This window comes from Agelaius tricolor, unplaced genomic scaffold (genome assembly GCF_023055355.1).
Source record: "Agelaius tricolor isolate 1412-34295 unplaced genomic scaffold, bAgeTri1.0.p SCAF_9, whole genome shotgun sequence".
NCBI classification, from domain to species: Eukaryota; Metazoa; Chordata; class Aves; order Passeriformes; family Icteridae; genus Agelaius; species Agelaius tricolor.
The window spans coordinates 11,855,097-11,882,837 of record NW_027269269.1 but is presented as its reverse complement, the minus strand read 5'-3'; the positions used below and the strand labels follow the sequence as shown (position 1 = coordinate 11,882,837).

Below are 27,741 nucleotides of genomic sequence, written 5' to 3'. Positions count from 1 at the left end.
CTCGATATATTCTCTGCTCATCCTCATTCAAATCTGTGAGTGCCCCATTCGAAAATTAATAGGAACAGACAGGTGAGCTCATGGTCAGATTTGGGGAGCATGGGACATTATTTACATCAGCCAGAGAGTGCCTGCTTCATGCAGCTGATAAATGTGTACATTAGCAATAGCTCCATTTCCCACATACACGAGAGGGCAAGTGGTGATCTTTTATCTGAGGACTGTTGTGCTTTATACACAAGTACAGCAGTAAGGGCCAGACAGATTAATGTTTCTTGCCAGTACCTGAGGTTTGGCAGGTATGTTTAGAGAGATGAAAATGTGGAGTCTCAGACTGAAATGATCTAGCCCTTTTCCACCTTGACTTCTTCATAAAAAAATAATTTTGCCCTGTGAAACACCTGAACATTTTTTTTGTTGTTTTCCCCCCATAAATAAAACAGTACAGTGCACTATCCTTATTGCATGTGAATCAGCATTTTGGGGCTTGTCTTGGCATTCCTTGTAGGTCATTCACATTCCAGAAATATTTGTCTGAAAGGCAATGAATGAAAGATGATTAATTAATATTTCAGGGGATATCTGACTTACTGCAAATATCTTGTACAATGAAAAGAAACAATGAAAAGGAAGCAATAGTGATAAATGAAATTTGAAAGATGTTTTCTTCCATTCAGTAAAATAACAACATTACTATGTTTGACCAATTTTAAAAATCTCTACTTTTTGTCTCTCACTTACATATGCTGGGGAGGGTCATTATACTTTATCAAAAAAGGCCTCTTAAATAGCAATAGAGCCATGCAATGAGTATGTCAGTATGTCATACTGCTGTTTAGAAAAATCTGAGGACCAGGTTATCCCTGACTATGATGTGACAGACAGAAAGAGGCTGTGCAAATGCATCTGTACTGCCCAGAGGAGCTCGTCCAGGGACTGTGCAGATCTCTCAGCTCATGTACCATCACCAAAGCCTGAAAAATAAAACTGGAAAGAACATAAAGCACCCTTTTACTGCATACCAACCTTTCTTCTCCTCATACATGTGCCACATATGAAGCCAGTGAGTCCATTGATGACTTGAATGAAACAAAGAATAGCTTCAATCACACCGATGACCAGGAGAATAGAGAAAAGGACAATATTCCAAAGGATGATGTTTTCAGGTTGTTTGCAAATACTCCATGTTGTCTGGTTAAACAAATAATTGTCTCTGTGATAGAGGAAAATATTTGGCAAGGTATTAGAAAGTAAAAACTTGAGAATGCTTTCTCTGTTTTCTGGCATTTCATTTTCTGAACTTGACTGCACAAAGTGAGTCTCAAATGGTGCTATAATTGGTCAAAGCTGCTGATTCTCCCCAGAATTCTCTTTGCAGAGATGCAATTGATAATTAGGGAAGAGAGCCACATCCATACTTTGTTGCATGCACAAGTATCTCCTGTTTGTTGTATGGCAAAATTATGTTAATAACTAAAGAGAAAGGTTTTAAAACGTGTCTCCACATTCTCCATTCCTGCTGTGGTATCTCAGCCCAGTCCATTCATTATCTCTAGCTCTGATTTGAAGAGCATAGTTGTCAAGGTTGGCTTTTTAGATTTAGAGAAGATTTGCTTTGCTTTTCAGAAGCAGGTGGAGCAGGCTGAATTCTTTGTAATTTAACAGATTAATGTGGCACAGTAAGCAAACATTTCCTTTTGACTCCAGTGGGAGTCACAGCTCACAGAATTTTGAAAGTGTGGTGCAAATTGCACAAGGGACTTGTGGCAAGCACAGCAGATGAAACTCAGGCAATTTGCCCAAGGATGATTCCTTGGTCAAAGAAATGACCAGCTGGAACATGCTACTCACAGAAGTGTGAGTTTAGGTGTACACAGGGTGAACCATCAGTTCATTTTGGAAAAATCCAAGTTCACTTTAAAAAGATAGGGGAGCGATCAGGGAAAGCAAAATTGGAGGAGTTTGGAAGCCATACTCACTCCAGAGTGTCATTCCTGAAAGGGTAGAGGTATTCTCCATCACCTGTGTCACACAGAGGACCCCCAATCAGCCCCAACAAAGAGATGACCACACAATATGCTCCTCCTGCAAATCCCATCACAGACAGGATCACTGACAGCAGCATCTGAAAGGAAAAAGACCTTCAACATAGTGTGCACAAAGGTTTGAGTAGCATGGAAAACTCACAGTGAATGAGAAAGAATTCTCTTTCTTGTCTCTTACTTTATGCTGAAACGATTACTGCTACTAAATTTGTGGGAGTAAAAAATAGTTGACTTTTTCTGACTATTGTAGCTGTCCTAGATGTTAAAGAACTTATTGAGTTTTATGCTTAAGCTATTAATTATGAAAAATCTGGTGAGTTTTCTTTCAAAAGCCGGTATAAGGCTAATGCTGGATTGATCTGTTCTGTATCATGTACCTTGGCATTTCCAACTCTTCACCTTTCTTGGCCCTTGCACCAACAGAAAAAGGCAAGCAACTACTGAACAAGATATGAAAGTAACAAAAGATAGGTTAATTGTTTTTGCTAATTGATGGAATGCAAAAAAGCCTTTCTTTTCCCTGCTTTCCTCCATTTTGCAACACCATAACATGCGATTACCACTTCTCATGTTGAGAAATCTAATTGTGCTGCATGTGGCAACAAACCAGCAGTGACTTCAAATTGTATGTAATGCATTCATGTTTTACATCAGCCACTCCCACAGAAATGTTACCTTTACTCCATTCTGGGTAGTTTTCTAGTAATGAATGGGATGTATCCAGTTGCTGTTTATCTATAGAAACAAAAATCCCAGGAGGGTGCTACTGGTGGTGCATCTGGGACAGGCTTCTCAATAGTCTTGTTAAGAATCACTGCTCGTGGTTGTTCACAACTCTGCCATAGAGCCAGGGGAAGACCTGGAGCAGGGAGAAGGCAGTAGGCCTGCCTTAAAGGCAGGGCAATGGCATGACCAAGGAAGCACATACAGAATACTCTCATCCATGACTCAGGTTTGAAGCCAAATATCTCAAGTCTCATAATTCCCCATTGCCAGCAAATACCAGGTGAAATCCACCACCCCACAAGAAACCTTGTAGGTAGAAACCTTCTCCTTGTCCCAGTTGTTCCACAGACCACTGCACTACACAGTCAAATGGAAATATCCACCATCCATGTCAGAGTTTTTTGACAAAGCCTTGAAAAGTCTTCACTGTTTGAACACATTCAAGCTGGTGAATGCAGTTTCCAGCTTACCAGCCAACAGCTTTCTGTAGAACCTTGCTCATGCTGGTGTGTGAATTGACTAATTTTGTGTATTGTTTTGCCTCTGAGGCAATCCTTGAGTTAAAAGTTGCTGGGATTTCTCATGGGATTTATTTAATCATAACTGATTAACAACTCAAAGCTGGATACTCTTTCCTTAGTCTTTATCTGCATGTTGGCTGAATTGCCTCTTAGCAGAGCCCCATTGTCAGCAAAATGTAGTTAATTTAGTCTATTGTCCTGGACCAAAACAGTGTCTGGGTTGTAGCTGATGCACTGTCTCTCACAATAAGATCACCAACCATGCCTTGTGGTGAAGGTGAGTGACTGATACTCTCTTTGAAACTCCTACCTATTCTGAATCACTTTTCCCCATTTGCTTCCTCATTTACTTCAACTCTGCATTCTGCTTCTTGGTTGAAGGATCTTAATTATGTTAACAATTCATTTTGGTAGCAGTACAGGGCATCCCAAAGATAATTATGAAGAAAAAGTCAAATGGTCTTTTGGTATTACTATGTTTTATGATAGCAGTTACTACTGGTAGTACTTGTCAGTGCTATCTGTGATGACTGTGTTCTGTCACATGATTGTCTCATTTGGAATCTGTTGACTGTAGGACTAACCTCATCCCAGCTATTTCCCTTACTGTGTACAGGATCATCTAGACAGAGACTTTACTTGTCACCAAAAGAGGAGTCTGAATTGACTACAGCTGTTAGATTGGCTCTCCTCAGCATTTTCTAGACATGCAGGGGCATTTCCCCATTTTATCTACTGATCTGGAGACTTTTCTGGAGGCTTGCCTCATAATCTGTGAAAATCCAAGGATTTTATTGACCATTTCATCATCTCAAACTTTCAGCATTTTCTCTAGTAGTAGTTCTCATTGAAATATTTCATTTCCTCATTTGTGTCCTTAATTGCAACAGGAGGCCTAAGCTGGGATGCTTGAGTGTGTTGAAATTTGTTTCCCATGATGTTGATCTGTTCTGTACTCCTGAAAAGGTTTTGCTGACGATTTTTGCTGATTTTCCCTGCTTTATTCAATCCTTTAATTGAATTGTCCCTGGTGAGCTGATGAAGACTCTTAGAATTCATTCTTTGAATGTTTGTATCAGCTTCTTTGGTGAAGTTACCAAGTTCTTCCTGTCCCAGCTTGTGCTGCTCTTTAATAACCTGGTTCTTACTCCATACACATTTCTTTCTTCTCTGTTTTTTGTCTGGAAGTGGTTTTTGGGTTTTTTGTATTTTGGGGTTTTTTTATGGGGTTTTTTTGGGTTTTTTTGTTTGGTTTTGTTTGTTTGCTTGTTTTTGATGGAATAGTTATTCTGTCTGGTTATCTGGATATCTTTGCTTAAGTTTGTCTGGAAAGCTGCTATGGCTATTCTTGTTCTACTAGTAACTCTTAAGGAAGACTTAGAAATACTGGACTATATGTTTGCTGATGCAATGAGAGAAGCTGTATTTTGGGTGGGTCTTTTTCCTCATCACGTCAGTGCAGTGGATAATTTCAGATGTGTACGTGCTAAGCTGCAAGACACTGAAGCTTTCTAAATCTATTACTTTCCAAATTCATTACTCCATAATGCAAGGACAAGAGGCCATTGATGTATGTTTGTAAATAATAATTTAAAGTTGATTAATGAAGAAACTTAATGTAGCATGTAATCACTGTGAACTGGAAAACTTACTAAAGTGAATAAAAAGTATGAGAAACATACTATTTTTATTACTGTTGAAGATACTTTGGCAGTGTGTAAAGGCTTTGATGAAGTCTGAAACTATTAAACCAGGAATTGTGCAAAATAAAATAGAACAGAGTCCCTGCCCTGAGCAAAATGTTATGTTTTGATTAAACAATAATTCTGATCAGTAATAATTCTTTAACCTTTTTTTCCCTTTTTATTATGACAAGCAGTTCTGCAATTTGGAGTATCCAAGTGTAATTTATCATTTTATACGTAAGATTTCCAAAGCAGAAAGGTGCCCAAACTTGCCTTTGGATTACAGTGGCTCCTGAGTAGTTCCATGAGGGCTGTTTCTCTGCCAGTAGGTGGGGAACCCTTAGCAGGTCCATCCAGACCTACCTCCCAAGGAGCTCTGTCACTCTGGGACGCTGCTGATATTGTGGATGTTTGAACCCATCCCAGGAGTTCTCTGCTCTCCAGGGCCTCACACCATACCTACCCTGCCTTGCATATACAGCCCTTATAGTCAGGACATCTGAGCACCCCTGCTCTGGATGCCTGTGCATTTCCTTCCACGCTCCACAAAGCACATTTTGCCTGAAGTTTCATCCCTTAAAGAAGCAGACCATCAGCCTTCAGATCTCCCTGCAACACTGACCTCTTTTTGAACGTTTGGAAATCACTCTTCCCCAGGAGCTGTGCAGGGTAAACTTGTTTTTAGTTGTTCACAGCCATTCACTCTTTACTCATGTCCCCATCTCATCTCTACTTTGAGCATCTCAAGCAGACTGTTGAAAACATAGGGAGTAGAGCTTCACCATTTCCACCTCACAGAGGTGTATGACTCCAGAGGGGTGTGTGTTCAAAAAGACAGCATTTTCATAGATAGACTGTCCTCACCAAGCCTGTTTTCCACTTTGCTTTGGGTAGCTTCGTCACTTGGCCATCAGCCACTTTGTGATATGGCTTAGTGGGCATGGTGGTATTCATTTGAAGGTTGGACTTGATGAACTTGGAGTTTTTTTCCAACCTTAATGATTCTGTGATTCTCCTGATTCTACAAAATATCACAGTGCATAATCAAATTACTTTCTTAATCTCTATTTTATTCCTCTATAACAGCAAATAAAGAAAAGGAGAACAGCTTGTAGGTAACCAATGTGATGGGAAGGTGCAGACAGGGTATCTGGCATTGATGTACTGCTGCTAGGAATGGCTCAGACAGTGAAAGAGGAGGTGGAGAATGGAGGATTGTGGTGGGTCTGTGGATGTGGGCTGTTGGATGACACTGTGCTAGCACCTGTGTTGTTGGGCTGGGGAGTGAAACCAGCCAGCCTGGGGAAGTTTGACTCTTGGCTCTGTAATATTTAGGGCTGGGATGAAAGATAGAGAAGAGACACCTGAGATGTTGTGTGAACTCAGCCCAGTTCACCTGGATTTCCCCTTGTGACTTAACAGATTCAGTGAGCATAGGAACCACAACAGTAGCTGTGTTTCATCACTGCTTTCTACATCACCCAAAGTAAAGCAAAGCAGCTGGCTCAGGCACTGTTTGCAGGGTGCCTAGGATCTCACCCCAGCTCTGCAACTGGCCTGCTTGGCCATTGTCAGCATCCTGTCTGTGCATGTGACATTTGGTAAAATCAATGTAACGGCATGTCCCTTGGGGTGTGCCTGCTAATGTGTGACATCCTAATAAAGAATGCTATTTTGGTATTATGTATCATGAGTTAAGTAAAATGTTTTAAAGAGGCAAAGGTTTTCTTGTGGATCAGACTAAATATTAATTGAAGAGTACAGAAGAGATGTGCTTTACTGCATGGAATCTCTCATTCCAGGCTGCTTTTGGGAAGGATGCAGACTCAAAAAAATTTCTAAGTCAGTTTCTTCTTGCCAATAATGATAGCCACACAGAAGTCTATACCCGGGGCTTGAGGATGAATGGATATGCCTTTATAACATGTTGCTTTATAATATTCTTAATTATCAAGTAAAACATCTCTCTGGCCTTTCTTTAGGTGTCAGAGAGCCTAAATTACATTTTCATATTTCACATGCATAATATTTGGGCACATGTGAGCTACTGGTCAGAACTGCAGGAAGAAGTGCTGGCTCCTCAGTGCCAGATGCAGCATCTCATGCTTTGGCCATGGACCTGCAAATAGGGGATGTGTGTATCCCTACAGAGAAAAGCAGGGATGAAGCTGTGGAAAAGTAGATTGCCATGGAAGGGTATAGAGGAACCAGGACTCTGTGGAAGCAGGAGGAACAGGCAACTGTCTCAGTCTTTATGATTGCCTTGAACAGGGGAGCTCAAGGAAGCTGGAGCCACATTTTACTTCATGGGATGTAGCCCCCTTTGCTCTCAGCATTGTGCCTGAGGGCTCCAGCCCTGGCCCTGGCTGATTTCCCTCCTATCAGCAGCTGCAGCATCATAACGTTCTTGTTGGCTCACTGAGCCCTCAGCCCCAGCCCAGGGACGCTGCAGATCAAGCTCCTCTTCTCCGTTTCCCTGACATGGCTGCTGACAGAGGTGTGATGGTTTGTCACTGCACATTTCCACCTGCTGAGCAGCCATTTCAAGAGCTATTGCACAAACTCTATAGTGCCATTTCAACACATGAATATCCACTTACCCCACACCTGTTAGCGCAACATCCTGCTCCACCTGCTCCCAGCATCATGAATGCCGGCAAAATAACCTGTAAGAAAAGCATAGGCTTTGAATTAGTGTGCAGCACTTCTGCTGGGGTGCTTTTTAAATTCTAAGAGCTTGGGCATCATGTTCCTCAAATGTAAGTCACCTTTTGTCTCTTCTCTGGGAATTACACCTGCTTGGATGTTGGTGCTACTGAAGAGTTACTCAGAAATAATTGTGGGATTGCAGTCTGGCAAATTGCTGGTACATCAATTCTGATTGCTGAAGCTATCCTGCTTTCTTTTCAGGGTATAAAAAGGTTCAGCACAGGATTGTTGGAGTTTTTTGTTTGGAAAAAAAATGTGTTAGTTTTGAGAAAACTGAATTTCTGCCCAGAAAAGATACATAACTGGACTAAGAATTATGATCAGTGTAAGCCTCCTGAGCATTCTGCTCTGGGTTATAATTAGGAAATCAGCCTTGAGCTTCCTGAAACAGATCTGACTTTGGTTTGGGTGGGGGGTGTTTGTGCTGAATTTCTGGAAAACCTACAAGACGGACTTCAGTCAATGGGGAACTTCAGTTCACATCAGCTTTCTCCATGGAAATTATCAGGCAGAGCTGGACCAATATAATGCAGTCAGTAACCATCTATGACTGGAGATATTATGCTGCCTTACAGACACCCTGGAGTTAGGAAAAGTTGCCTTCAGTTTGGTAGCCAGAGGGCAAGAAAGCTTTTGTGGGTCTGGCTTTGCAGCCAGCACACTCCCACTGCCTTGTCTCTACACACCAGTGATGGTTAAAGCATCTCAAAGAGCAGCACAAGTAAAGGAGTACTTAAAAAATTAGGAAATGGTTACCATAAAGTTAATGAAAGAAGAAGAGCCCAAATCAGTCAATCAATCAATCAATCAATCAAACAAACAAACACAAAAGGTAAAGACTGTAAAAATGGCCTCACTAGATGCTGGCAAGATTTTTTCTCATTCAGGGCAGGAAGAGCAGAATGTCCATGCTTAACAAAGCCCACGGAATTTATGTGTGTAGTGTGAATATCTCTGTTGAACAGTGTGAGACGTTGTTATGAAACTTGCTTAGATTTGTAGGCTCCTAGATATTTTTCAAAGGATTTATTCTCTGTTGCCTTTTATGCACACCCTAGAGGCAACCTACAGCACCTGAAGTGCTGGCTGGACCACATCTGGAACCTGCAGAAACAGAGCATTGAGGTTAAAAAGGTGTTCTGCTTCCTGCAAAGAAGTCCAGTCTTAAATAATCCCAAATGGTCCCCAAGGCAGCCTCAGCCCAGGTGTTCTACTGTCAGGCACTCAGAAGGAGAGTTAATACCTCTGCCCATCAAACCAACACTCCTGTTCCTCCAGGGCTGTCATTTTTCTTTCGAGGTTTCCCATCTAAGTGGCAAACACTTTTGTGTCATCTATTAGCCTGGCTCAGGATGAAGGGTTTGCTTGGCAGCTTTCTTTTTATGCAGTGCCTGATTATAAACACCTGCCTTTTGACACGGGCATGAGAATTTGCTGGGTTTGGCTGTTGTCAGTAAAACAAGAGCTGTGTGTGAGCCATGGCTCAGTCAGGCATTTCCTTCTGTTGCACACAGGCTTTCTATGACGAAAGGCGTTACTGCAACACATAGAGCCAGTCTTACTCTCTTTACATCCCAAATATTTGAAATAAGGAAATTGAGAGGTTTTCATGTCATATAATTTCCATTAGAAATTCATCAGAGGAGGAAAGGGTGGAGCTGGCTGCTCAGCCAAAGGGTATGCTGACAATCTATGTATCAGTCTACAGATGAAGTTCCCAGGTGCAGGGAGGTTTACTGGCTCGCAGAGCTAAGCCAGGCTGTTATGAAGTTTCTCCCACAGTCTTGACTCTGGAGGCTGCATCCTAGTTGTGGGGAGATTCTCCAAGATCGGGCAACCTGTTGGCAAGGCTTGCCTCAGTTTCCTTTGGGAGGAATCCAGGTGGATGGGGGAACACACTGCAGCTTCATCTTTCCTCACTGAAGTGTCAGGATTTGGACCAGACTTCAGTCGTGGAGCATCCTCTCCCTTGTTTTAACTCCTTAGGACACTGAAAAGCCAGTCTTCATTTTCCCATGCTTCCAGCATCTGGAAGATGGAGCTGCTGATAATGCTTTCTTTCCCCTTACCTGTGGGCATTTCTCATGCTGTTTTCTGGAAAACGTGCACTCAACAGAATTTTTTGTGGATCAATTACTCCTAATGTTGTGTTTTGAAGGTCAGTGCAAATTCTTCCTCTCCTCTGACTAGCTGTTCTCATTTTTGATGTATGTGGTGCTGGCCACAGGCAAATCTGTGTGGAAGCCTTAAAAGAAGGCACGTTTTCAATGAGCCAGTGATGCTCTCATGTCTAACATCTCTCCTTTCCTTTCATTGAACGCCAATGGCTCCTGGGCTTGCAGTGATGCGAATTTTCCACAAGGTCTCTCATGTAGTTGCACTTCTTCCTTCTACAAACTCATGCTTATGTTCAAGCTCAGCATGAGTAATAGGCCCAAGTGGTAGCCACAAGAAGAAGCAGACAAGCTGCTGGTGGAGAACAGTTTATTGAATGACCTTATGCCATGTTTCTGCTTTGGGAAATATGAGTATGAACCAGATTCACTGCAGGCTTTCCATAGACTTAAGCAGCAGCTGCATCATAGGCTGACTGTGAAAGAGATTTACTTTTTTCTAAGTTAATTATTCTTAAAGATTAATTTATTTTTTGGCCAGCTCTGTGCCAGTTTGCCATCTGCCCAGTACTGGTCATATGCATATTACTTGCTCAGCTTTTTAACTGCACTTGGGTAGATAATTGAAAGAGCACAAGGGGAGCAGGCTTTCTGATGAACTGGAAAGATAAGTATTCCCCAACATGTTCCCTTCTAGACATGGATATTCACATAAAAGTGATCTTTCCTGAGGCCTGGAATGGAGAACTAGTTACAGAAGAGCACATTCAAACCAGATCCAACCCAAAAGAAGGTGGATGGGAGTGTGGGAACAGGAGGCATTCAGCTTATTAACCCATTTGCAACTCCACATTTGTAAAGTGTTAGCTGGGTCTCAAACTAACACCTGCTGAAACATGTTTTTGATTTTCCCTTAATGTTTTTGTGAATTGGGGGTGCAGACAATAGTGAAAACTCACTGCCTCCAGCTGACCTCAGCTTTGCTTTCACTCTTGGAGGATGAACACTCATGTAACTCTTCTCCACAGTGAGTAGTTAGGCCTAGTGCTTCTTGGAGTCCTGATATTTATTTCAGGAATGTTTTGTATTTCTTTGACTAGGCACTTTTTTTGCCATAAATGCATTTTCTCAGTTACATACCCAACTTCTCATTTAAGCTGTTCACATGTCTATGCAAAACACATTTTTATGACTTTTTTTTAACGGTGATTTTCTTGGCCCCAAATTTAAAACAAAACTGAACAAAACTCACAAGAAATATTAATCTCTTACCAGTATCCCAGCTCCCAGAATGCCGTGGAAAAACCAAACTAAATCAGTTATCTCGCTGAGCTGCAGTACTTGTCCATTGGGGAAGTACAGGAGAATGTTGGAGACAATGGCACATATTGCCAGTGGGAAGAGGGTGATCCCAATGCACTTTGAACACTTCCCCGTGCACATGGCAGCTCTCTGCTCAGGAAAGATACAGGGAGGTTTGGGTTACTGCAGTGCAGGGAGCACCACGTTTCAGCAGTTTTATACTTTAATGAAAGAAGAATAAATTTCATAGAAAGAAATGTTTCAGGTAAGACATACACAGAAAATCCTGTTCTAAAGACCCTGTTCCCTTCAGAGAATTTATTTAAAATTGAATTATTCACAGCTGGGATGTTTAATTGAATTTACTTAAAATTGTGATGGTAGGAAATTACCAGAGGGTTTCATTTTAGTTTTTAATGGACAATTGTCTGTCCATTGGGAATATCAGTCACAAAACCATGACTCCCCAAACAGATACCCTGGCTGGCAGTCAGGGCTAAGGCCTGGAGTGGAAGGGGAGGTGGATGCTGTCCTGGTTTAACCAAGCCTGGTTTTCAGTTGGAGGGAAAGATTGACATCCCCATTACCAATCAGAGGGCTATTTTTGGAGATTGACACCCAGTTAAACCACTTAGAAGAGCTGGATGCACCTCTACAAAAACGCATTTATGGACGGGCTAGGGCAGGGAAGCTCTCTTGGTTCCCGGCCTCTGAAGGGGTAACTAGCCAGGCCCAGGCCGGCCCCTTGCGGCTAGGCCAGGCCTGCCCAGGCCAGGCTTGCACGGCCCACATGGTTGGGTCAGCGTGCTGCTTGGTTCAGATTTCTGCTGCCTCCGGGCCATGCCACTGAGAATGTCCCGGTGCTGTGGATGACCGCGCAGCCAGGATGCTTGGCTGGAGTTGGTGTGGCCGAGACAGCGGCCCTGGTGCGGCCAGGGCTATCTCAGCATGGCTCGCACATAAATTTTGCTTTACTCCAAGACCAGCTCTAGCAGTGGCCCTGTGGCCAGCGCTGGAGACGGCCCCAAGGCCAGAAGCGGTGAGGGCCAAAAGATGGCCCCAAGGCCAGAAGTGGCCAGGGCCAAAACTAGCTGCTGCCAGCCCAGTCCAGGAGCAGCCATGGGGCTGAGAGTGTGTGGCTGCAGCTATTTCAGCATGACTCGCAATAGACTTGATTTGCTTAGCCACTTTTAGCCAGCCATACTGCAAACAGAAAGACAAAAGCAGCAGCTGTTTTGTTTCTTTTTCCTGGTGCCTTGCATGAAGAAAAAGCAAAGGGGTGGCACTGGCAGCCAGTGTGGCTTGCACAGTGCTGGCAGGGACCATGTAACCAGCAGCAAAAGACACAGCCATTCCTCAATTTCAGAGCCTGGATGAGATCAACCTTTCAATGCTGCAAGACTATCAGAACTATTTCAATTGATAAAGCTTAAGAACTAACGAACCTACAAACACTAATGCTCTCCTAAATGAGGAAAAAAACAGAGTGAAGGCATGTAGAGAAAACAACGCAGAACACTGAAGTCAGTAAAGATGTCAAATACTAGATGGGAAAGAATCAAGGAAATGCCTTAGTCTTAGGCTGAAATTCTTTTGTGAGGCTGTGGTGGAGATATATTTTTTGATATATCAAACGTCATTTTTTCCCTATAATTCATAAAGTGCATAAAGAAATGCATCATTCATCTGCAGCCCATGAAAAAAACCCACCCATGCTAAAGTATATAAATGCTAAAAAGCTATAATCCAATAAAAAACTTAAAGAGAAAAAGATAAGAGAGATGAGAAACTTTGCCCTAGGGATAGAAGAAGAAAAACTTCTGTTTCCAGAGATAAAAAAAAAGAAATTTTGTTTTTATGCTAAAACAACTTATCCTTAAAATAGTACCCCATGAGCTGACATAGCCCATAGAAGCAGCTTTGAGAAAGCTGCAAAGCATAAGAAAGACCTTCACACTGCAAAAATTTTCCTTTCCCAGGCGGCTGATTCATTATGACATTAAAGCCATGAGAAACCTGTTTCTTGTAAAAAAGTCTCCATAGCATGGCAAGAGAGACTCCTTTCCCTAAGTAAACTAAAGAAAGATTATTTTAGAAGGGATAAACTGACTAAAAGTTCCAAATTTTGTCTCTTCATGTTGTCAGGGGGAAAGAAAAGAGGGTATGGGGAGAAGATAAGTATTCTGAAGATTTGTTCTGATTTTCTTAGACTTTTTCTTTTAATTCTGTTAATAAAGTTCTCTTTATATCCTTTAAAATTTTGAGCCTGTTTTGCCCTCCTCCTCCTAATCCATACCTCATTTCAATAAATGAGTATATAATTTCTAGTGGGTGCAGTAACGTTTAGCCAGCACTAAATCCATTACAGATGCCTTGGGTTTTCTGGGACAACTGTCTTGGGAAGCTGATTTGAAATCTCTTGCACTGAAGGTATAGAAGAACAGGAAATGGCTACCAAGGATACCATGTGAATGTTCAACCCTGCCTTGGCACTGAGACTAGCAGGGAAACCTCCCCAAGGTGCCTACCTGCTGCATTTCCTCTATTTCAGTCAAAAATACACCCTCAGCAAGAATTGGAGAGATATTTATTATTGTTTACTGTGCACGTAAGGGTTGATAAGAATGTGGATTATAGGCCTGCTTGGCACCCACCGTAAAGTAGCTGAAAAACTGCAATCTTGTCTAATTCTGTGTCTGTTTGCTAAGGGCAGGTCAAAAAACCATCCCATCTCATTTTCAGAGATCTGTCATAACATACAGTAGCTTAGTAGTTCATAGCATCCAGGTTCTTCTTTTAAAATCAAAGAATGAACATAAATGAAGCACTGGATGAGAGAGATCTCTGCAGGTGTCCAGTCTGACCTCCTGCTGAAAGCAGGACTACCACCAACACTAGGTCACTGTGTCAGCCACAGCTTTGTGTAGCTGAGCTTTAAAAACCTACAAGGATGGAGCCACCACTGCCTCTCTGGGTGACTTGTTGCAGAGTTGACCCAATCTCTTGATGAAAAAGACTTTTCTTGTGTCCAGTCTGAATCTCCAAAGCTGTAAACAGGGCTGTTGCTCCCCATTATATCCTCTCACACCACTCCATCACCTCTGTCACACCCCAGTTTTTCATAGGCCGTTATTAGACCTGTCTTCACCAAAGTCTACAACCTCAGCTCACACTGCATCCATGCTGTGATCTACAGCTAGAGAGAAAAGCCTGATCAGTACAAAAGTGGATCCACAGATATACCTCCAATTTGGAAATTTCAGACTACTGGGTCAGAGATTATTGAACTTGCATACCACCTTCAACTTTATGGCACAAACTGATCACAACTTCTTCATGATGTTTTATTATTGCTTCATTCCAGCTCAAGGGTTTCAAATGCATAAAAATAAAAAATGTGCATGAAAATACAAAATATCAAGCTGTGGATTTCTGTCCTCAGAGAGAACTGTCAGTTTATAACAAAAAGGGCTTTGCTCTCCTGTGAGTCAGTTACCAAATGTAAGAGAAGGATAAGGACATGGGCACACACCATTTCATGCACACACAGGTGCCTTCGCTTGTTATGTGCAAATAGTTTTTGTAATTACTGAGGCACTCAGCAGTGAAATGTCCCTCAATTTACTCATATGCATTGGCTAATTCGGAAAGTTTTATGACAAAGATTGCTGTGGAGAAGGCATTAGGAGGCTAGGAACACAGAAATCCATCAAGATTGGGTTCCCAAGCAAGAAAAAGGGCCAGGTGAAAGGTAGCTTGAAGCCATTTGAGAAAGGCAGAGACAGGCTAAAACGGATCTTGGCGACAGAATGAAGACAGTAAAGAGATAAGGTAAGATATCAGGTGAGATGTCCTCTGACCTATTCAAATGAGAGGGAAAACAGACAGACTTTATGGGTTACCATATATTGCTATGAAGCAGCTGTGGCTGACAGAGACTTCTTCTGAGTTTGCATTTCTATAGCAAAAAATTTGCATTGTTCTCTGCTGCTATGAGTTGAACAAGAGCACTGTGCTTGTATGCATTTTCTTCTGAGCACTTTGCAGTCATGTTGAGCTTTATAATCTGTGTTTAAAATAAGCTAACGGGCATTAAACTATTCCAGATGGGATCATTTTTAACAGAGACACTTCTGTGTTTATGGTCATTATCTGTTGTTTACACAGTGCTCAAAATTTGGCAAAGCATTTTGCAAGCCTCTGGAGAAAACCCTAGCTCAAAGAGATAAAAATCTAAACAGACCAACAATGTGCAAGTGAAAGATGAAGTGGGGAAAGGGAATGGAGGAAAATGGAAAGAATACTGGATATTTCACCTGCCTTTCAAATAAGGTTATCTTTTTACACTAACTCTTGCCTGCCTGCTTTCCTGTCTCATTCCAGCTTTAGCTTTTCCATTTGTTTGCCCAACCTCACCTACCTCCCCTCCCCAGAGAGAAGCAAACAAGCACAGGCACAGCCTAGCCTCCTTCTACAAAAGCTAAGCCTTGTAGTTGAGTTATGAATTCTCTTCTGCATCTTTCGTACATGGCTGGAGGGCCCAGTTCTTGTACGGCACAAAGCAACCCGACGCTGCTTTGGCTGGAAGAGCTGGGGGTTCCAGCCCTTTCTCTCTGACCTATCTCAATACCACTTCAAACTGCAGGGAGAACTTACCTAAACAACAATCACCAGACATAGTGAGAGCCTCTACGACCAAAATCAATGCCGCTTTGCCACCTGTGCACATCAGAGGATCTGCATGCGTTATTATAGCTTAGGAAAACACTCCGGTTTGCCAGAAGCACTAAAACGCTTTATTAATTCACCAACCAAAAGCACATTCTACAGCTTCGTTAAGCAAAGTGGCTAGAGCAAGCTTCTAATTTTTAGTGAGGTTTTTAGAAAGTTTTGCTTTTTAATGCTACAGTAAGCATGTAAATACTTTTGCTTACCTTCTAAGCAGGGCTAAGATGGCCTCCAGAGTTCCCCACAGCCAGCTTCAGGCTTTCCAGCTCCTCTCTCCTGAAGCTTGTCCGTTTGACCGAGGCACGGCGATGTTTTTGGGTGACGGCCTCTATTAAACAATTAGCTGTTTCTCTCTGAGAATGAGGAAATACCCCAAGTTATCCCTGGTTGGCCAGTGAGAGGTTGGCATGTCACCCGCAGTTATTGATTATTTTAAGGCAGTGTTCCAGTGGTCAATGTCTCAGCCCCCGGGACACATGGATCGGAGCAGTGGAGACCTTTTTGCAGCTGTAACCATTTCAACTGTGTGGAGTTTGGCAGCAGAGGAAAGGCAGGGGATTGCAGAGGAACAATGAGTACCTGGCAGAAAATGTGGTTGGAGCATGAAGTGGTGGCATAGCAAAGTCTGGCCATTGCTGTGGCATCATCTTCTGCACAGCAGGCTGTGGCTGCTAAAATTCAGTACTGGCTGTGCTCCAAAGCATGCTCTAGGGAGAGTTAGGTGAGGAGAATGGGGATGGGAAGAGAAGAAGAATCACAGTGAGACAGGAGAAAAAAGAGAAAGAAGGACAGACAGGCTGGGGAGAAAAGAGAGATGTGACCAAGGGAGGGAGCAAGGAAACAAAAAACCACATTATTCTAAGGAGGAGAGAGTAGGAGTAGAGAAGGGAAACTGAAAATTTGCTTTGGCAGTAGAGAAAATAAAGGTAGAAGTGACACTAGAAATGTAAAACACAGTGAAGAGTAATAAGACATTAAAATTGAACTGGGTGAAGACTCATACTGAGGAGAAAGGGAGTTTCTTTTGTAGAAAATGTGATGATAATAATAACTGTTAAAATATGTCCTAACTTTCAAACACAGAAATATATATGTTACTTGGTAAGTCAGATTTGGCCCCAGTTGTGCTGGGAATATACCCAGATCCCTTCCTTCATCTGAAAACATCACCTCTCTGACAAGCACCTGCATCCTCACCTCTCACCTTCATCTTCTAAACTCACCGGGAAAGATTGATGGTGAAGGGTGGAATTCATCTCATGCGACTTTGGGCATAGATGTCAGCCTAGGCTGTTCTTGTTTCTTGTGAGAGAAACAGACACTTCTAAGGAAAAGAATCACAAGATCTATTTTAGGAATTACTGTAGAGTTACAGTAAACCATTAATGGTAAAAGAATCTCACCTCTTGTTCAGATCTAGATGTCAGAATCTGTTGTCAGATGAATCACATCCATGAGGACTACCAGCATGGCAGAGTGACTGCAAAAGCACCAGGAATTCAGTCCCTGGTTGCATATTTAATATAAATAATAATATTAAATTATCACTGACTCACAGCCAGTGAAAATCTTTAGTGATCTCAGAGGGATCTCAGGCAAAGAACCTTCATTAAAATGTAAATGGTAACAAGAAGAAAAACTGAACTAACTCTCTGAGTCCCTAAATCTCATATAGTGGTTGCTTGGAGTTTTTATAGACTTTAACTCCATAATATTTCTCAGGCACCACCTTTCCCATCTTCCCATACCCAACACCCTAAGCTGGGCTCAGCATCCTTCATTTTGATTCTGCTCTTCTCTGATTTTGCCTGGCTCAAACTCCTCCAGGATGATATGCAAACCTCACCTCTGTAGTTTCTCACCTATACTGTACCCCCAGCATTACACATTCTTTTACTGACCTTTTTCATTTTTTTCTCTGCACTTTCCAAAGTTTATCTATCAACAATGTGGATTTTAAACTGGGGCAAGTTCAGTGTTTTCATTGACATTTATATAACACTTATGTGCTCAGGGGCTTAACAAAAGACTAGTGCTTCTAGTTACTACAGAAAAAATAAAATACTAGTAAGATATATTGAACTCTAATCTCTTACTGGTTCAAGAATTTCTTTAGATGTGCTCATTATTAAGTAGGATCTACATTCAGTCTTTGATGAGTTCTGTGCTGAGTACTGCTCATTGTGAGGCACAGGAGAAATGCCAAAAATAAGAACATAATAAAAATCTGTATTAACACCAGGCATCCTGACTCCTACCTGTTTTTCTAAAGCAACAGACTCACCTGAGAGAAATGAAAGCAAGCAAGCTCTAAAACACTTAGAAACACTGAGCTTTGTCTGTGGAGTGTTTAGTGGCTAAGCTGAGTGTATACAATTGTGTACATCTATTTTTCCCCCTGCAATATTGACTTTTAAGGCTATGAAAACATTTTCTGTTCCACTGATCAATGCCTCCTGATTATATTGACTTACTGTGCAGCAGCTCTGATCCTCCTTTTATTTCTACCCTTTTAGCCATAAATTCTTTATTAATTTTCCAGTTACATGTAGTAGCATGGGAACTGAGAGAGGAACTGTAAATATGTGAAAAATCTTGTTCATCATGATAGGAATGAAAACAGTTCCAGCCCCACAATTTCCCTGAGTGGTGCAATGTGAGAAACTGAAGAATTACAGCCATGTGGAGGTTTTTGAAGGGCATATCTGACTGCCCACTTACTCTATTAATTGATCTGCCCCAGCTGGAGTGTGGCTGCTGCGCACTAAGGAAAAATGGCCTATTTACTGTTGGTGTGATGTGGAAAAAGGAGCAAGGAGCTCTGTTCCCATCTATTCTTGTACAAAACTTGAGCAATTTCTCTGAAGTAAAAGCTTTTTTCTGAGTACACAGTGGCACTCCACTCAATTTAATTTATTCCATTTTGACACAAATTATTTCTGCTGTTTCCTGTGACACTTTGCTGTTAAAGTTCCCTTCAACTGAGTGAAAGGGAGGTTGATTGTCCTGAGATGAGACTGCTGTTAGGAAATTTAACTGCTGTTAGGAAGCTTTTTGAGATGAGCTGTCTCTGAGAAGGTCCATGTGGTTGGGCACTGCAGGCAGCCTGGCCTGGAGAGCCAGCTGCCCCTGCTTCTCTTGCAGCAGGTGCCCAGCTGAACCTGCCTGCCTGTATCCAGGAGCATGCACATGCTCTGTTAAGGTAGAAACAGGCAGATGGAAATGGCACTACCAGCATTATTCAGGTTTTTCTTTATCTGGAGTATCCAAGACCTGCACGACCCAGGCCATAAAGAGCTGATTGCACAGCAGGAGTATTGAGGAAGCTCAGTAAAAAAAAGGTCATGTCTTGAATAATTTCAGAGACAGCCAGAAAACAACTATTTTTAGTGGCTAAGTAGTGCAAGTTAAGGTCTTTGTATTAAGGATACCTACGAGTCTGAAGAGGGGGAATGGAAGTTATTCTGGACAAAGTTTGAAATAGGCTCTCTGTACTCTTGGGGAGTGTATCACCTGCATTGCACCATCATGCACTGGTGGTCCCAACACACAGCATATGCTGGACATGCACTTCCCAGCAACAACAGTCACATGGATGGATCTTTCCTTCTCTTCTCTTTTACCTATTTTTCATTTCCCCACTGCTTATTTCTTTCCTCTTGTCTCTCCTTTTATGTGTAATTCCCTTTCCTACATACTTAGACTCTCCCTGCTCCCTGAGGTGACATCCTGCTAAGCACACTTTCCCCCCTGCAATGACAGCACTCACATCATTGCCTCTGGGGACACTTGCACCACTACCAAGAGACAGAGCTTTGGGAATAAGCCCCGTCACTATCAGTTACTCTATGACCCTGGGATGGCACAGCCAACCCTCTGCAAAAGCACCTTATGGGGTGAAGAGAATGATCCTGACACCACACCCAGTGAGCTCTGCCCATCCAACAAAGCATTATCCATTGCTTGCTTGTGTGTACCTATGTTCATCTGATTTATTACAAAGCTTGTTTTATTTAATTATCTGAGTGGTTTGCCCACGGACAGCACTGTACCAACCCCAATGTTTTCTACAATAGCAATGGACTACGACCTGTGGCCAAGGGTTGTTTGTACTCCCAACACAGAACAACACTGTCACTATCCAATATTAAAATAATTAGAGGTTTGTGCTTTCATTTTGCTGGTTTCATGCAACACTTCTTTCTGGTTTTGGCTGAAAGGCATTTCTCATCCATATGTTTTGACACCAGGGTTTGCCCAAGAATGTGCTTAGGGAGAGGGTGAATTAGGAGCTAAAGTAGTACTGCCTGGAAAATGCCCCTATTTACCTGAGCAAACAGAGAAATCTTACTGGTGATCCTTCTCCCTTCCTCTCTTGCCCTCAACTGCTCCAGGTTTCTTAGGAAGTCTTCAGTAATGAAGAACAAATACTGGGAATATGCTGAAGAAAAATGTGATTTGTCAAAAAATGCTCATTATATTTTTTATAGATGTTTGACACTGTCAGGAGGGAAGGTTTCTGTAGTCCAGAGTGCTGGTTTTGGTCAGACTGAGAGATGTAGCTTATCCAGGTAACTTGAAAGAGATTACAAATTTCCATTCCATGCTGAGGCACCTGGGTCAGTAACTCCCACCAGAATGAAAGAGGACGACAACACCCAGGAGGTCAGAAGTGACCATCAAGTGTTTTGTTATTGCAAGGGCCACTGTCCACTCGTTCACCATCTCCATCTGGTTTTGTGCCAAAAGGAAAATCAATACTAGCTCTGTGTGCGTAGTTGTGATGTTTTGAACATGCACATAAGGCCAGGTTTGTTGCCAGAATTACTGCTTGCTAGTAGAAGTGCTTACTACTTACTTTGCCTGTTTCAGAGAAATGAATATATGTAGAAAAATTGGATAAGCTTTGGAAATACAGCTGGTTTTCAGATCCTGATGTTTGTTTTTTTCCAGCTGGTGCTGGCTGGTTGAAGAAAAGACAATCCATCCCTTTGCTTACTCGAAAGCTGTTAGTTGTTTGCATCCATTGTGGGACAGGATAGTATTTAAAATCTCCACATACATAGCAGAAGAGCCTGAGGCAATTAAGTCAATATTTCCCTAAGTGGGAAGTGCTTTCAGGCATTTCTTAGCACTGCATGGGTTTCTGAAAGGGATTCTCTGCTTTCACAGACAAACACATCCCAGATTTTCCCAGAAATTAATCAATCTTCATCTTCAAATTATTTATTCTTTACTATGTCCACTGAAAGGCAGATTCAAGGCTTTTTTGAAGGTGAGGGGACATTGAGGAAAGTGGGCTGCAGGCATTTTTTTTTGTGTGCAAAATTAGGCAGACATGATTAAAGGTTCTTTCTGAAAAGGGGTGAACTGTCTGTCTCCATCCTTGGAGATCTATAATCTGCAGTCCTGGAAATATTCAAAAGCTGTCTGGGCATGGTAGCTGCAGGTAGCACTGCCTGAGCCAGCATGAGGAAGAGATTAGAAAACAAGATTTTAAAAAATGAACAAACCATCTGGAGTATGCTCATGTCATTCCTTGGTGGTGTAATCCATTTTTCATATTAGGTGTGGGCCTGAGCTGAGCTAAGGGCAAGACCTGCATTAACTCTGTGATGATGGCAAGACTCCAGAGGCTGGGAGAAAGGCAAGAATTCCAGGAAGTGATAAGAGGGAAGATACTGGGTGGAGACAGGATCACAAAAGAGCTAGGTGAGAGATGAATTGCCACATGCATTGCCAGAATAAAAGCCTGGAGGGCCTCCTCCAGGGGGCACATCCCACGGTGTCGATAACCATTAGTGGGAGCTTGGAGGAGCCCAAGGATGAAACGTGGCCCTGGAAAGCAGAAGCAGTGTATGGAAGAAGCTGGTTCCGCATTTTAAATCTATTTTTAATATCCTTGAGATGCTTAATGAGATAAGGAGGCATTTCCCTATGATCTCCAAGAGATCCAGCTGCTTCTTCCTTGGAAGAATTGCTTTTTGAAAGAGGCTGGGATTCTTTGAAGAATAGTTCAATAGTTTAATTAAAGCACATGTCTGGTGGTGTCTTCCATCAGGCATCCTCCTCCCATGATAAATTTAAAAAAAAAGATTCAGCTGGTGTTGTCTTAACCATGTTCGCTAGCTGTTATTAAATGGACAGGATGCTTTTACTTGGGAAAAAGCAAACAAGAATACCATTTGGATTCATACAGCAGTCAGAGGAAGGTTCAGCAACTGCTGGATTCACCCAGAACACTGAGCCAGGATTCACCCAGGACATTCACCCAGCAATTCCTGGATTCACCCAGGACACTGAGCCAGGATTCACCCAGGACATTCACCCAGCAATTCCTGGATTCACCCAGGACATTCACCCAGGTCCAGCCACAAGCTCATTCCACTGACGGGCTGAAACAGACCCCGAAGGAGGTGAGGGATGCAGATGCCTGACACCTGGTACTCCCTGACCCAGGATCTGCTTCTGCAACCCTTCACACTCTGAAGGAAAGGTGTGACGGCTCAGATTGGCACATCTCATCCCAGAGCGTCCCACTGCAGCTATGCTACTGACTTTGGTCATGTTTCCCACTCCCTCCACTGAGCCAGCCCTTTCACAGTCATGTTGTGAGAGTGTTCAGCATCTGTCTGCGACCCACCTGTGTTTTTTTTTTACTTCTGTATCTGTCTGCCTGTCTAGTCAGGCATTAGATAAAGGAACAAATTACTGTGGAGCATTTCATCACTGCATGTAAGCTCCTCCTAACACCCAGCCCCCTGGCACTTTGAGGAGAATGAAAACTAATTGTTAGAGACTCGCTGGGTACACGGGAGGGAAGAGGGATGAGCTGTCATGCAGCCCATGCTCACTTCCTTCCTGCCAAGCAGTCGATTGACAGCAACCTGTTACCACCAGGAATTTGTTCTACCTGTCCAAATATTTCAGATTGCTCGTGGATAGTTTTGACATCTTCTTTATTAATGAAATATTTTCAGTGCTCGTGGCTGCAAAGAAAAATTTCAAAGCTTGATTTGCTCAAAAATTAGAGGGCAAACAAGGAGAGTACCTTTTATAAAAGACTTTTCCATTTTTGAGATGCTGACTTGAGATTTTTAAATACCTCAGAACAGTACTATCGTGCTTTCTTTGGCTAACAGGACACTTGTAAAAATGCAGCTGTTGCGAAACCCAACCCGTGTGCGGTAAGTCACTACATGTATTCCTCTTGTCTGGGTTTGGGCTCCCTTCGCCGCTCTTTGTCTGGGTGATCTGGCTGGTGAGATTAGGAGCACTGCAGGGCAGGGAGGATCCCCGTCTGTGTATTTGCGCTGTGTCTTGACACTTGTAAAGGAAGCGAGTAATCATCACTCTTGCTGCTTTCATGTCTCCTTGCACAATAGAAATAATTAATAGTAATAGCAGTGCTTTGCCTATCTGCGGCCCCTTTCATCTGAAGACCTGAAAGTGCTTGACAAGCATTAACTAAATTAGCTTCCAAATACCTGGAGAGGGAGTCAGATGTAATCATCCCCACTTTTAGATGAGCACACAGGAGGAGAAGCTAAGCTAACTGAGTGCTTACAGTTAGTCAGCTGAAACCATGTTTCCTCCATTGGGGGAGCTTGCTCAGCACTTAGGAGGCTTTTTGAGGTATCCAGAGGTGGGGTTTGATGTCCACTTTTTACTTCCAAAACATACAGGCTGTGGAGCTGTGTGATCTGCCCTGCAGGAGCTGGAGGATGCATGTCCGGCACTGTCATTCATGAAGTTTACCATTTGAACAACTAACGTGGACTGGGAAGAAAGGAACTTCTGCTGACACCAAGTTGGCAAAACTTGAGTGACTCTGAATTAGTCCTGACTTCAGAAATGTAAATGACCCCTGACACAGAAACACTTCAGCTTGGATCCAAGGGTGGTGCAGCCAGGTTTGCACCATGCTGCCTTTCACTTCAAAACCCTTTTGGTGGCAAATTTGATCAGCCTTATATACAATGTGTGGCCACCCTGCCACTGTGGCCCTGCCGCAGTGTTCACAGCTCTTTCTTGCAAAGAAAGATGCTGACAGTCAAATCTGACAAAAATCTGGAGTCTTAAATAGATCTCTGTTAAAACAAGGGTACTCTGCAACTCCCAGGACTGTACTCAGCAGGGGAAAGTAAGAAATTCTCAGTATCAACTATGTAAGATCAGGTACTGACATGAAATTATAAAACAAAGGCAGGTGATGTTTTGAAATACCACAGCAAGCTCTTCAAAGTTGTAACTGAGCTAGTGGACAAGAGAGGTTTCTTTCCATAGACTATGAAATTTCTAATGCTGCTGAAAATATTTTCCTTTTTAATATCATACCTGAAAGGCTTCCATTCCAGGAATGGTACTCAGGCTGTAGCATAGGCTTGAACAGGAAGTATCATAGTCACTGAAGAACAAGGGCTGCTCCTTATTGCAAAACTATGTAGGCTCAGATGAAAGGCACTCATAGTGTTGGCAGCATATCCCATAAATCACATGATTTCACTGTGGGCAATCATCCATGTTTCCACAAGGTTGTGACATTTTCCACATTTTCTCCTTTCCAGCCGAGAAACTGGCCAGAAGAAGTTGTCTGGACATCAGGTAACTCCTGTCAGCTCTTCCACTTCATATGGCACCCTCCCATTTAATCAACAGACACTAAGCAAAATGTCACAATCCTGCTTGGAATATGCAGCTTAATATCAGTCTTGGGGATGGGTTGCCTGTCAGAATTGAGTTTGCAACAATTTGAAGCCATTTGAACAGATGCAATCACATCAGTTCTTTCTTTTCTGCTCACAATGCTTGGTACCTTCTTTTCTTCTACCTGCTTTAAATAGTCCTGGTTAGGTTTCCAGTGCTGGGGTTTATTACCTCAACTCCCCTATTCACCCAGAGAGAAAATGAGGCAATGATCTCAAGGGAGGAAAACAAAAGGGTCACATTTCCTCTAGAGTAAGTAAGTAGGTCAGTGCCATGAGATGTGATGGAAGAGGATCCCATGGTGATGGAAGAGGATCCCATGGTGCCCACGGGGTGACTAGAGGAGGCTGGACAGGCAGCAGAGCTGCCTGGAGGAGAGCTCAGGTGAACCTCAGCACTGGCCCTCTTGCTGGCAGGCAGCAAAGGTGTGTGTGAAAGAGTTTCACCATGCCACCTGTCACAGCATCACTTCCACAAACACCTGAAGTCCAGCAAGACCCTGATCTCCACCAGCCCCGTGCGCAGGGGGAAGCCTGGGGGCCAGGAGGGCTGTTGCCTTGCTCCCAGCTCTGGAGAGGGAGTCAAGAGACCAGGCTCCCTTGCTTCATGAGCAACTGGACATTGTGTACACTTCCTCCTTCCTCATTTGTATAATAGGGTTAATAAACATGTTCTGTCCCACAGTGCTGATGTAATGCTAAGCTCTTTCATGTTTGTTGAGTGTTACAATGCCACTCCATGGAAACTCATAAATAATGTGCCTTGAAGTTCTGTCGAGGTATTAACCTTGTTTTAACAGTGCAGATTTACATGAGTTACCACGCACAAGAAGCTTCTCTTAATTAGGATCAAAACTTACTTTTTTTAGCTTTGTTTTAATGGCTCTTAAGGTTGAACAATTTTTACTTGCCCAGCCTATTTGGCAATTTATTGTAATCTCTTCAAGCTTGCAGTTCCTTTCAGTGCTCAGTTAAATGCCTTTCTTCTCATCATTGCATTCCTTTACACTCTTCAAATTGAAATAACTTTAGGGGTTTTTTTTACAAATGTATAATTGGTTTCTTTGAAATATAAATTAATCTATGTTATCACACTTTTTTGGTGGTGTGAGAGATACTGGGTTTGCCTCCAAATGTTGACAGAAAAGAAAGGATCTGTGTGCTGCTTCTGACACAACAGAGGCCCTTTTTTTCCATTTCACACCTTGCCTCAAGATTTGTCAATGGCTGGTAAGGTACCAAAGTAGCTGTTCTGCAAGGAGACGCAGACAGGTACCGAGAAAATTATTCTGCACTAATGATCTCCAGACAACCACTGTGGTAAATGCCCAATTGTGACCCTGAGCTGGGTGCATGGACTGAGCCCAAATGGCTGGAAGGCAATGCCAGGGAGCCATGGGGGCTCTGACATGGGAATCTGGAGGGATGGGTTCAGTTTCCATCCTGCCACAAAGACTTCTGGGCAGATGTGAGTCAGGTTCACCGTGTCGTGTGTAATATGGGATATAGCTGCACTTCTAATATCTTCACTGATAGTAGATCCTTGTTATTCTTGGAGTTCCAGCAGCTTTTTTGTTCTTCTGTCTCCAACAGTTTCAGTTTTCAGTTCTCAGACTTGGAATGCTCCAGGAAAATGCTGTGTATGCCAAGGAAGCCTTTCTCACCAAAGTCCTATCCAGAACTCCAAACAGAAATTCTGAATGCCTTTTGAGATTTCCAACCTACCAGTGTGAACTCAAAAGATTCAAGTAATTCACATGCATCTTGTGTGACTACCCACGATAACGTGAGGTTTATATCCTGTTCACTACTGCTGCAACTCAAAAAAATTTTTGAAAGTGCAATAATAGAAAATTGTTTTAAGTGATATACAAAGAGGCTTTTACATTTAATGTGTGTTTGTGTCTGGAAAGAATGGGACAACTGATGAAGGGAGAGGATGTCCTGGTTGAAAGGCTGATGCAAAACTTAGGAGGGTTCAATTCCCAGATGTATCACAGACACACTGTCATCTTGGGATAGTCACTACAGGCAGGGCTCCAGGGCTGGTGGCAATACTAGCTGAGGGTAATCTTATGCTGGAAACTGAGACCAGTTCTCCAACCTAGATTGCAATGGTGACACAAATGAACACAGCAGAGGCACCAGGAAGAATCCACTATGAGTGGGAACTACTACTATCAAGAGAAAGCAGAGCAGACAATCACAGAGTAGACAATCTGTGTGAACATCAGCTCATCATCTGCTCAGTGATTGGAGAATCAAAGCTGGGCTTCAGTCACAGGCAGCCTGAATAAAGTGCTCGTCTATGATCTAATGTCAAGGAACTGACAAAGGTCAGCACATCCATCATCTCTCTTCTTTGATCTTACAGCCATCACTAATGTTTTAGTTTGATCACTAATGTTAGTTAGCGCAAGTCAGGGCTTTAGTGCACTAACTTAAGCTAATTCTTCCAATAATTCCTGGTTTACTTGAAAAGAAAATTCTATTGGTGATGCTTTGGGGCTCATTCACAAACTGGTGTTCAAGATGTTCACCCTTCAGTCCTATGAACATTGCTTCTCATTGCAAAACTTTGAAACCCAGCCATGCTCTAATTTTAGCCTTCAGAGGGACAGAAAGTCTCAGAGTAACCAACAGCCAACCCCTTTGCGGAAAGGATCCTGAACAAAGTGACAAATTTAATCCCATGAGCTCACTGCTGGAAGGGAGCTTCCCAGAAATTTTCCTGATGCAAGGGCAAAACTGCTGTTCTTTCATCTTTTTCTGAGTCACGCCCACAGCACCTCCCCGGAATGCAAATGTGCCTGGGTTTAATGATGTGACAAGGTAATTAAGTGTTAATGTGTGGATGCAAAGGGTATACAAGTTGCCAGATTTACTAAGTGCTGAAGCCAAGCTAAGGCGTTTACCAGACTTACAACACATTGCTGATAAAGGGTGCTAATGTCTACACATTATTCCTGCTACACAAGTAAATTTTACAGTAATAGACAAATAAATTAACTTCATATTTGAATTTTAAAGAGGTATTCTAACAATAAAGCAGCCAGGATCCAATCCTAGGTGCGTGAGAAGCAATAGAAAAACTAGGACATAGCACTATTATTATTTAAATTACTATAATGCAGTCAGAGGTCAGCTTAGAATTGGACACTCCCCCTTCGTATTCACCATTACCCTGATGCATTTGTGTTATATTA

The 27,741-nt window shown here is 42.5% G+C and overlaps 1 protein-coding gene across 1 annotated transcript; it reads right to left on the bottom strand.

Annotated features, from left to right (window-relative positions):
- Nucleotides 1-513: 513 nt before the first annotated feature.
- Nucleotides 514-11,243, bottom strand: LOC139593159 (transmembrane 4 L6 family member 1-like). The gene is made up of 5 exons (XM_071433850.1): nucleotides 11,073-11,243; nucleotides 7,578-7,643; nucleotides 1,980-2,125; nucleotides 1,027-1,213; nucleotides 514-534 (listed from the first exon to the last, which is right to left on the bottom strand). Exons 1-5 carry the CDS (start codon nucleotides 11,241-11,243, stop codon nucleotides 514-516), a joined length of 591 nt encoding a protein of 196 aa, XP_071289951.1.
- Nucleotides 11,244-27,741: the final 16,498 nt, after the last annotated feature.

Excerpts from the sequence above, each read along its gene's own strand:
- LOC139593159 (XM_071433850.1), bottom strand. The coding sequence starts at position 11,243 with ATGTGCACGGGGAAGTGTTCAAAGTGCATTGGGATCACCCTCTTCCCA. Across the intron at positions 1,214-1,979 it reads TTCAGGAATGACACTCTGGA|AGACAATTATTTGTTTAACC; the intron begins GTGAGTATGGCT and ends CCTCTATCACAG. Across the intron at positions 535-1,026 it reads CATGTATGAGGAGAAGAAAG|ACAAATATTTCTGGAATGTG; the intron begins GTTGGTATGCAG and ends ATTGCCTTTCAG.